General features: G+C 36.9%; 1 protein-coding gene across 1 annotated transcript in view; it reads right to left on the minus strand.

Annotated features, from left to right (window-relative positions):
• The window catches only part of myo3b (myosin IIIB), a 79885-nt gene that overhangs the window by 59894 nt on the left and 7942 nt on the right, over positions 1-12049 (minus strand). The window contains exons 6-9 of the mRNA XM_056755059.1: positions 11853-11952; positions 10476-10552; positions 8819-8964; positions 325-390 (exon numbers count right to left, since the gene is read on the minus strand). Of these exons, the coding sequence (XP_056611037.1) occupies positions 325-390; positions 8819-8964; positions 10476-10552; positions 11853-11952 (389 nt within the window). The remainder of the gene's footprint in view (positions 1-324; positions 391-8818; positions 8965-10475; positions 10553-11852; positions 11953-12049) is intronic.

The raw sequence follows: 12049 nt of genomic DNA on the forward strand, positions 1-12049 counted from the left end.
GAAAAACCATATTCGGGCCATATGAACACTTTAAATGAATATACGGAATGCATACAATGCAAACATTAATATAAATAAATATTTTTACTTTGAAATACAATTTCTAAAAACACATGACAATGTAGTTAAGAAAATAATGATTAAAGAAGGTAAATAGTAATATATTAGCATTAATATGCATTACACACCAATATGGACAGATGATGTGCAAAATGTGATTTGTCAGACTTAACTTCCAAACAGTGAAATAAAACCCTGTGAACTTTCCGAAAAGTGAGATCCCTTCCAATACCGTACAGAAAGAGAAGAAGCTGTTCTACTCACTGAGCAATGAAGTGGCTGAAACTTCTGCACCACTGATCCGGGTGGCGAAGGGTGGGAGATGGGTTCCTGCAGATAATATACACACACAAAGAGAGAGAAGAAAGAATGAAGGAGAGCAAAACAAATGTACTGGAGTGGACTCACCTCATTCAGTGATGGTAAATATATTACAAATCTAAAGGAACAACTTTGTTCACATTCATCTCCTGAAAACATACACAGCTACAGCACAGGGCCAAATGATTCTATAAAAAACAACTTTAGTACAAAGAGCTGGAAATCCAATTCAGTCCTTTTCTAGAGTCGTACACATTCACTTACAATTTGAATCTGTAACTTCTGAATAACTTATGCTGTCATCGTCAAAATGTTTTAAAATAATTCTTCATTTAATCACAAATATCAGATGAGATACAGTATATACACTTTTCTTCTTTACCCCTAACAGTAATAAGCTGACTGTTAATTATGGTAAAGATGTTTGAAACAAAACTCATTTGTGAAATATGTGCTATCAGAATAAAGAGTTGAATGTGCTGCAGTTGTAGGGGTATTTCACAGGCAAAACTAAATTTCCCCATGTTTTACTCACCATCAAGGCATCCTGACTGAATATGACCTTTTTTTTGAAGAATAATGCGGTAGGAGTAATAATACCACATATAATTTTTCTTCCAAGCGGTAGAGAGGGAGTGAATGGGCGTTGACTTTTTGAAGCTAAAAAAAGGCTTATTTAATGATTTAGTGGAGATATTAGCAGCATCTAGTGGTGAGCTTGCGCATTGCAACCAATGGCTCGCTCAACCCATCCCTTTCGAAGCACTACGTTGGCTGACACAGAACGAAGATGTTGTCAGGTTTTCGCTTCTTTGCAAAGAATTCAATAAAAGGTGACCCGGGGTGTATGTAGATAGAAATAGCTCATTCAAAGATTTTAAAAGCATAATGCTTCATTATGTTAGGTCTTTATACAACTATGAACACATAGTTATGTTCATTACATTGCATTTTCTCCTCTTACAATTACAGACGGGACCTTTAAAGTCCCAGTGAACCAGAAGTTTTTTTCTCTTTAAGGATGGACCATTTGATCCTTATCCCCCCAAATCTACCAAGCAATTAAAATCAAAGTTTTGACTAAACTTAATTTCATTGACGAAAGCACACAGTCATTGTACATAGCACAAGCTATCGCAAAATTTTGCTGCAGAGTCTTCAGGTCGTATCTCATGTGAGCTGCTGTACATCAGTGAGGTGGAGCTGTAAGTGTTTAAGTCTTTAAAGAATAGACTGTGGGCCAGGGACACAGCGGTCTGATGCTGAATGACAAATGAGCCGCCCCGGCCACTGTCTGGCAGGCAAAATCTGTCTGTAGAGCAGCCGAGTTATGAGAGCGAATAATCCCTCTGTCAGCTAGCCCGAGACAGAGCCATCTATTAACTCACACACACACTTTCACATGACCATTTATTAACACACAAGCAACTGTGACGCTAAAAGTGAGGGCGGGCCGGGTACCGCAAGACCTCACACTCTCTGAGACAGTTTTATTCCACATATGTCTTCCTGTACAAAATGTCCTGACTGTTGCTATATAGACATGGTACCATGGTTTGCATAAAAGTATTCACTGATGAAAAGTGATGTTAAAGTGATAGTTCACCCAATTAATGAACATTCTGTCATCATTTACTCTCCCTCTTGTCATTTTAATCCTGTACGACTTTCTTTGTTCTGCAGAACACAAAAGTAGATATTCTGAAGAACACTGGTTACCGAACAATGGCGGTACCTATTCACTCCTACTGTACGGACACAATGCAAGTCATTGGGTATCGCTGTTGTTTGGTTACCAATTTTTTTAACCAAAATCTTTTGTGTTCTGCAGAAGAAAGAACATCATACAGGTTTGCAATGACAAGAGGGTGAGTAAATAAAGACAGAATTTTCATTTTGGGGTGAATTAGTAGTCATTTAGCAGACGCTTTTATCCAAAGTGACTTACAAATGAAGTACACAATGAAATCATTTGGAACAACATAGGACAAAAAAAACATAAGTGCAGTAAAACTGATCTCATATAGCCTACCACCCCTGTAGAAAAAACTAGCATACGCTGGGTTAGGTACGTTTTGATGCTGGTTTGACCGGCACATGACCAGCTTGAATCAGCTAAGGACCAACACATGGCAAGTTTAAACCAGTACATGACCATCTTAAACCAGCACAAAGCAGTACCAAAACATACCAGCATATGCTGAGTTTGGTATGTTTTGATGTTGGTTTGACCAGCTTTAACCATCTAAGGACCAGAACATCACTAGGTAAGGACCAGCACATGACCAGATTAAACCCGCACATGACCAGTTTAAACCATCACAAACCAGCATCAAAACATACCAGCAACATACCAGCTAAGGACCAGCACATGACCAGATTAAACCCGTACATGACCACTTTAAACCATCACAAACCAGCATCAAAACATACCAGCAACATACCAGCTAAGGACCAGCACATCACCAGATTAAACCCGCACATGAGCATCTTAAACAGTCACAAACCAGCATCAAAACATACCAGCATATGCAGGGTTTGGTATGTTTTGATGTTGGTTTGACCGGCTTAAACCATCTAAGGACCAGCACATCACCAGCTAAGGACCAACACATGGCCAGTTTAAACCAGTACATGACCAGCTTAAACCAGCACAAACCAGTACCAAAACATACCAGCATATGCAGGGTTTGGTATGTTTTGATGTTGGTTTGACCAGTTTAAACCATCTAAGGACCAGCACATCACCAGCTAAGGACCAGCACATGACCAGATTAAACCCACACATGACCAGTTTAAACCACCACAAACCAGCATCAAAACATACCAGCATATGCAGGGTTTGGTATGTTTTGATGTTGGTTTGACCGGCTTAAACCATCTAAGGACCAGCACATGACCGGTTTAAATCAGCACAAACCAGCATCAAAACATACCAGTATATTCTGGGTTTGGTACGTTTTGATGTTGGTTGACCAGTTTAAACCATTTAAGGACCAGCACATCACCAGATTACACCTGCACATGACCAGATTAAACCATCACAAACCAGCATCAAAACATACCAGCATATGCTGGGTTTAGCATGTTTTGATGTGGGTTTCACCAGTTTAAACTAGCTAAGGACCAGCACATGACCATCTTAAACCAGCACAAACCAGCATCAAAACAACAAGTTTACAAAGTTTTTTTAAACAAAACAATACTTGTTTTTTTATATCAACATCAATTTAATATCAATATCAACATATTTTTGGTTTTTGGACTTGATCATCCATGAGGACTATCACAGTTCTGTTTAATACAGTTTCTGTTCAGCAAATTTGTGTGTGGACCTCACAACTCACTATTTTTTCTTTGGCTTTCTTTCTCAATAGCTCTTACTCTACTTGAAGCTTCGATTGAAGTCTGAAACTGACATAAATAGCAGTGCAGGTCGAAGGACAGACACACTGCTTAAAAAACACATCTTCTGCCTCTTTCATCAGAAACCATCACCGAGAACAAAGCACGAGATAAACCAACCCCTGTTAAACACAGTTCTCTTTTTTCAGCGCTAATCTGTCATTCTGAGCTGCTCGAAGTCACTCGGTGCTTTGATAGATATTCAGACAGGCCGTCCTCTCAGAAGAACAGATCAAAGGAAAATAACCGACTCTTTCAATGCAAAATATAATGCGTGCCTGAAGCCACAAGCTCGCCTTGATGTTGCAGCGCTTACACATAACAAAGTGAAGCAGCGTCGCTGATGGCGCTCTTATTGTGCTTGCTAAATTCTGCAGAGGTATTCGCCCTCGCTGGCTGTTAGTGAGCGCGCTCAGACAGGATGTAAACACCGTTAGTTTATTCTAATCTAGTTACAGAAGCACACAAATCTGACGCTGGCAGCCATGTTGCTCACAGCATCAGTTTGTTATGCTAGAGACACACACACAGAGAGAGAGAAACCTGTCAAGAACAACACCACATGGGTTTGCACCACTAAATTAAATGATACTTTTTTAAACCTGTGTGATTTTCTGTCTTCTGTGAAAATGTTGGTAACCAAAAACTGTTGGTCCCCATTGACTTCAATGGGGACCAACAGTTTCCTGATACCAACATTTTTCTAAATATCTTCTTCTGTGTTTTGCGGATGAATGAAAGTAGTACAGGTTTGCAAAGACAAGAGGGCCTGTAAAGCATGACAGAATTCAGAGTAAATAAAATATATTTTTCGCTTTATTGAGATTTGAGGTGTGTGGCATTTTCAGGAGTGTCACATCCATAACATAAATATTGCTTAATGGGCACATGAAAATTTTATTTAAGTAACTATTTTTATTCTGTAAAGAGGCACCCCTTCTCCGTTCATTGTGTATTATAGCAGCAGGTTTGTGCGTTTTGATTTAAAATCCTACAATCCAAAAACGGTCACATCCATAACTTACATCATTTATTTTTTATTTTTTAAATACAGTGCACAAACTTGTGCATAGACTGATAATATTCTGATGTGTAAACTTAGTATAACATAAACAAATAGTTTGGTATATAGATAACGAAGCGTTTTATATCACATCCATAACGCAGGAATTGTCTGTATTACAATATGAAATACTTTGGGGATGTTTATATGTATGTTTAAATTTGGTGTCTTTTGTGACACTTAAAACACTAGGAATTATTGTACCGTTTTCTATGTCATACACTTCAGTATGCTAGAATATTTTTTATAATACACACACTAACAAATTTAGTGTTAGTTAATTTGATTTTATACATTTTTAAAACGGCAGTACGTGTATATGTAGTACTAGATGAAAATAGCTTCAGATGGACATACAAACATAAGCCTAGCTCAAGCGCTGTGGCCATACCACCTTCTGATGATAGATGGCATGCCAGACATTTTGTCAATACTAATCTGCCACGTACAAAAGACCTGTACATTTTCTCAACCACCCAGTGGCCCGAGGGCAATTATTTGTGAGCAAATGGAAATGCAGTCAAAGTCACACCACCAGCTAAACAGAGTCACTGAACCTGTGGCGTACAGGGATGCTAACTTTAGATAGACTGATCTGGCAAATGTCCTTTCTTGTTATGCTGTGGCAGACTGACACTGATTAAATGCATCCCAGTCTGGGCACAAAAAAACTTTAGAGAAGGATGGATGTCCATGATGGTCCTGTTGGTCTACATGCTAAAGAAAAGTGCTTCAAAAGGTTTTTCGATGCCCTTGAAGAACCTTTTGATTCCATAAAGAACCGAGAACCATCTGAAGAACCTTTCTGTTGCACGAAAGGTTCTTTGTGCCGAAAAAAGGTTCTTCAGATTATACAAAAAAGTTGGAAAGAGATGGTTCATTAAAGAACCTTTGGCTGACTGTTTCTATGTGGAACCAAAAATGGTTCTCCTGTAAAGAACTTTTTAATCACCTTTATATTTAATGGTGTATCTTGTCTGTGCAATCCGAAATTGTATTCCAATATTAGCTTTATTCATTTATTAATATTATTTTTTGCTAAACGTTTTTACCAGAAGTTTCATCATCATACTGATAGGTGAGATGTCAATATTTTTTTGGTTTAAAGAACCATGAAGTCTCTCTTAAAGTTTTTGAAGCGTGTTTTTGTTTATTAGTTTTAAATAGTCAGGTTAGTGAATTGTCACATCCATGACTCAGAAATGGGCACATTGAAATAAAATAATTCTTTTACAGTGTATAAAGAGCCATTCCTTTTCTACTTGTTGGATATTATTGCTTCTGGTTTGTATTTTGATTTACAGAGATTCTATGAAGTACATTATGTTGTCTAATGCATTATTTTTTTTCTCTTTTAAATATAAAACTCATGCAAAGACTGATATTTTTGACTCCATCATCAGGGGTTTAGTCAAATATAAACAGATGGAAATAAACACATTATCTGAGTAATTATATTTCAAGTTTTAACTTCAAATGTTGATAACACTTCAATGGTCCTAACACACATTTTCTTGAGGTGCAAGAAACATTTGCTAAACTAATCAGTTCTTTCTACCCTACACACATTTTCTCTCTCACTATATTAAAAAAACATGATCAAATCTGTTTGTCTGGGTGAGAACAGCGTGATATAATTGTATTGAGATTGTGCATCTCTTCACTTCTCTCTGATATCCTTCATTAGGAGTCAGACGCTTGACACTGACAGGCTATGATCTGTCCACGCCCCCTCGTAATCTCTCCGTCTGAGAGCGGCTGATGGTGGGAGCGCCGCCCCGGACAAATGACATGTTAACAGAATCATTTCACGCGCCACTGCACACAGGAACACTGATATATTCAGCCGCTGCCATGCTAAAGGTCTCACGCATCTGATTTATGTGCCCAAGCCCAAATATCTAATTTCATTTGAAAAAGGTATATAAGAAGAGAGAGATAGTGGGAGATAGAGACAGGTGGGCGGAAAGGAGGATGAGTCACATCATTTTAAGGCATGTCACGACGGTGTAGATACTGTGTGCGATCATTGCATTCAAGCAAAAACTATATGACAAATTGGCCTGCGGAGGTGAAAACACAGAATTCTAACACGATCATTACTCAAATCCAGCTCTCGTAATCTAAACCTCAAGCATTAAAGCCACAACACCGGCACAAACAAACAGAGCTTAAAATTCATTGCATATAGGTGCCTGTTTTCAACAGAAACCGTAGGAAATTTTTCATTTGAGAGATGAATCGATTGTCTTAGCAATACATAGAACTGTATGTACACTGTGCACACTATGCAAATTTTTTGCATGTCTGGTTCTACATCCCATAATGCAGTCTGTCCCATTTGAGTTTCCATTTCAAGAGCTACTGTATGAATGCAATATTAAGCACAAAGTTTAAATATTTTTTCTATTCTATTCCACGAAACCTGGCGCATAAAAAAACGTCATAGAACGTTAAAAAAATTACGTTAATAAGATTTTCTTATTTTCTTGAAAATTTGCTGTCCTTTTTCTGTAATTTTGATGGTATTTAAAAAATAAGTAAAGTTTTGCAAAATGACAGTTTTCAGATGAAACGTGAAGAATCTATAAAATAACAGTTCATTTCTGTAAAATTACAAGTGGGCTGTGTTCATTAGCAGAACAGATGAAAATGTTACATAAATTAATATGTTAAACAAAATGCAACAATTTTAATAAATGTTTTCCCATCCGTTCTAAATATTTGTTATAAACTGAGTTAAAAAAATTTAAAGGTTAGGCTGAAATGCCCATAATAAGCTGTTTAAAGTCAGCGTCACAAATGGTCCATAAATAGGAACTGATATCACTTTCTCGATGTTTATCAAAATAGTAGTGTGCTTAATTGTTTTTTTTAATCACATGACCAAATCATTTTTGAGGTGTTGGAGAGTCATGTGGGTTTTAAATGCGTACCAACTGATCATCGGCACCAATAAATAACCAATAAATTGCAACCGTCCACCCCTCCACCCTCCCTGTCGAAGCACTACGGACGCTGACACAGGACAAAGGTCACGTTTTCGCGTCTTTGCCGAGGGAGATTACGTATTTGAGAAACACGTTCTTTAGAGCAGTTTGTCCATTAAGGGCTACTGTAGAAACAACATGGCGACTTCCATACAAGGGGACCCGCGGTGTATCTATCTAGAGAGAAATAACTCATTCTAAGGTAATACAAACATAACACTTCTTTATTTAAGGTCTTTATACACGTCGAAAGACAAACCTATGAATATTATTTTGACCTTCTATCAATAGATCCTCTAAAAAAGACACACTGGACCTTTAATATATACTTGAGAATAACAAGGAGAAGACCTGCAACCCAAACTAAAAACAGCAAGAACACTAACAGTAACTAAGGAAACTAACAATACCGCGATAATGCACTAAATCTAAAAGAAACATGGACAAGATACAATAACCTATAACATCACCCTGACACTAAATACTGCATTAAAAACAAGATAAGAATGCTTCTAAAAAGCCAATAGTCTATCTGCTGTAGTAGCACCGAGTGGCCCACCCCTTCAGGCCTGGAGCGGGTCAGATAACATGAGCGTCAATCTCATCTGAATGAGAATAAAGGAAGGGTCTCCCTTCACATTCCCAAATGCAAATCTCAATCAAAGGACACCACAATGCAATCTGGGTGATAATGGTGTGATCGTGAAGATGTTTATCAAAGCTCCAATGCTTGATCTTAATCAGAAAAAAGACGTAACGATTAAGTGATGTTAGCTAAAATCTATATTTATTCACTACAATGTTAAATATTTAAGAAACATAGTGATAATAACAATATCTTTAGTTGCCCTGTTATGATCACATGATGAAATACTCATCTCTCTCTTTTCCTCTATTTTTATATTTCCTCTAAGGCTTGTGTGCCTTGACGCCAGTTCATTGTGTTGTGGTGTGTGTTTAGCTCCCTCTGGTGTCTCACCGTGGTATTTTGAAGAGTGCTTTGACCGGGTGCATCTCTGCCAGGGGTGGGTCTCCATCTGCCAGCTCTATGGCAGTGATGCCCAGAGACCAGACATCACAGCGGGCATCATACGAATAATCATACTGCTGTTCACACGCGATCACCTGCACACAGAGAAACACACTGACGTCAAACTCCACAAATATAACACACAGTCTGTAAAACCCTTATGAATAAAAACTACATATTTCTATATATTTTTTCAGGAATTTTAGGAGAAAGTCCCAGGTGAGGTATAAAACTGACAGAACAGAATGATCTTGCCATCCAGTGTTCATTCAGTCATCATCTTGGCAAACGTTTCATTTAGTCTGTATTTTAATAGGTCTTGAGGGGCCTCCCCCGCTGGCACCACATCACAGTTTAATTCACACTCGCTATTAACCTTCACATAATTAACAGACACAAGCGCACACACATATGAACGGAGAACATTTCAGCATTGAGAAACACAATGAAGACTAATGCTGTAAGAGCAAATTCAGTGCTGTCAAGAAATACACTACATATCGTTTGGGTTATGAATATGGAAATATTGACTTAATTTATGTTTCTGTTAATTTATATATATCTCCCATCCAGAATGAAAATTAGGATTCATATAATACTGTAATACTCTGCATATTAGTTTGGTATGAATAAAAACACATACATACATGCATATATAATAAAATATATTAAAAGTTTGGTTACAAAATGAGATAACTCTATATAAAAAAAGTTTGAATGATTTTTTTATTATTTAATCATGCTTTTATTGTGTTAGTTGATGTATTGTTTGAGTTTTTATGGCGTAAATCAAAACAAACCAAAAGCAGTTTGATTGATATTAATGTACAAAAAAAGCAGTTATCTGGGAACCAAAATCTTCATATGTAATATATAAAAATGTATGGAATTAATTTGATTTAAATGATCGTTTGATATAAATTATTAAATGTAAATATTTCCTAAATATAGAAGATTTTTGTTCCAAAATTAGATTTTTTGTGTGTGCATTGCAATTTATATCAATCAAACTGCAGTTAGTTTGTTTTGATTAAAGCCATTATAACTACAAAAACACAATAAAAACATGATTACATAATAAAAACAAGATTTTTGAAGAAAAATAACATAAAGTTATCTCCTTTTGGAACCAAACTCTTAATATATACATGTACTATATGTGCATGTGTATGTGTTTGAATACAACATAATACAGTACACAGAATTATATTAGGAAACATAAACTAAAATAATCATGATTAATCGTTTGACAGCCATACTAAAAACTTTCCATTTTAGCGTTCAAATGTCATTTTATACAGTATACCACAATGTTTTATGAACTTTTTGGTAATAAGAGCACCTAGAACATGTTCCACAGAAGAAAGCATATGAACAAAATGTACGCTTCAGGATTGATTTACTTGATATGTGAATAAATGACAATAAGGCACAACAATATTTAAGATATATCAATGGCATTTGTGCTTCTCATTCAAATTTGTTGCAAATAACTATGCTAATATTATATTACTGGAAAACTTGAACATAATTGAGAAGATCATTTTTGCAGAAAAGAAGAGACTAAATGTTAAAAGCGGGATAAGAAAAGTATAATAGGGCAGACCTCAGGTGCCATCCAGAATGGAGTTCCTACAGACGTGTTTCTGCGCAGACGGGCGCTGGTCAGCTGAGCCGAGACACCTGTGAGGTGTCAGAGAGGTCACAGGTTTGCATGATATTACACTCTTTAGTATTTAATCATCTTAATTTACACTGAGTTTATATAATCCATATATAAACATAGACACGTGTTATGCTACAGTCCACTTCTATACAAACAATTTGATAATATACACAATGATGCAATACTTCCTTAAATATCAAAAATCAGCTCAAGAGATTCAGACAGTTTGTGGGTGTGACGTGACATTAGGACGGGAGCAGGCAACTGGCATTCATCACCATTATGTAACGAGAGTGTTTTGTTTCCCAGCAGGGTTCCACTTCTCTTTCTCCCACACTAGATAAATACGCCTCAGGCGGATGAGATTTCCCCCACACACCACTCCCACCCTCACATACAATTTACATGCAAAACACCATTTAACCCCATTCAGATAGGCAGCAGGGTGTGTCTGATAAACACAGACAGACAAAACTGTTTTAGTGCATCTGAAGCCATGCCTTAATTCTTATTTGCATTTAATTTGTTCAAAGCATGTGATGCTTAATTAGCATATTTCTCATTTTAGCTACATGATCATATGTAACGGTATTGTACTGTATATAACAGTATTACACAATTATAATCCATCTCTTTATCAACACATTTGGAAACACAATGAGAGCGTCTCGAGACATAAGAAGAAAACATCTTGAACAGATGGCCAGTCATTATTACAATTAGAATATTGGTATTATTATCATGTGTATTATAGACTTTCTTGCGTCTTTTAGAGTGCATACACCGGTCAATCTGATTTTCATGTGACAGTAACTATCAAACCAATTTATGCAAAGTAACAGACAATCTCAGCAATCTAAAACAAGTTCAGACTCTCTTGGATTTTCAACAGGTCCACACTGGACGAATTTGTGAATTAATGGCTTAAAGTCAGAGTGAAATAAAAAATTACAATGTCTATTTTATCAGGAAATACTGCAGCGTTTATTCTAACTAGTTTATCAATGTGGGTTATTCTCTTTTAAAAAATCCTGTGCTCTCATAATCTTCAGTTAAATGCACTTCCATCTTAGATGACGTATGTTAGACGGTTTGGGCGGAGCATACGTTGACTCCTCCCCTTCAATTGTCAGTCTGCTTTTTTTATGCATTTAATCAAATCGCAGAGAAAGACAAAAGCCACGGCCACTATTTTTTCCATTCAAAATTGTAAATAAATTCACTCGGAAATGCGTCAAAATAGGCATCGCAACTTTTGGTTCACATGGACTTTGGTATTTGCCGTAACCCAACATCAGAAACAGTGTCATCCCTTACCAAAGTCCACCAGCTTGACACCGCCATCTGTGCTGAGAAGAATGTTGTTGCCCTTCACATCCCGGTGGATAATTCTGTTGTTGTGAAGATGCTGGAGACCCTAAAGACAAAAGCAGGAGATGCTTAAACACAGATGGCCTATTTGATCAGCCGTGCCAACATTACAGCTGGAATATCTCTCTCTTTCCAACTATCAC

The sequence above is a fragment of the Triplophysa dalaica genome, chromosome 8 (genome assembly GCF_015846415.1).
Source record: "Triplophysa dalaica isolate WHDGS20190420 chromosome 8, ASM1584641v1, whole genome shotgun sequence".
Lineage (NCBI taxonomy): Eukaryota > Metazoa > Chordata > Actinopteri > Cypriniformes > Nemacheilidae > Triplophysa > Triplophysa dalaica.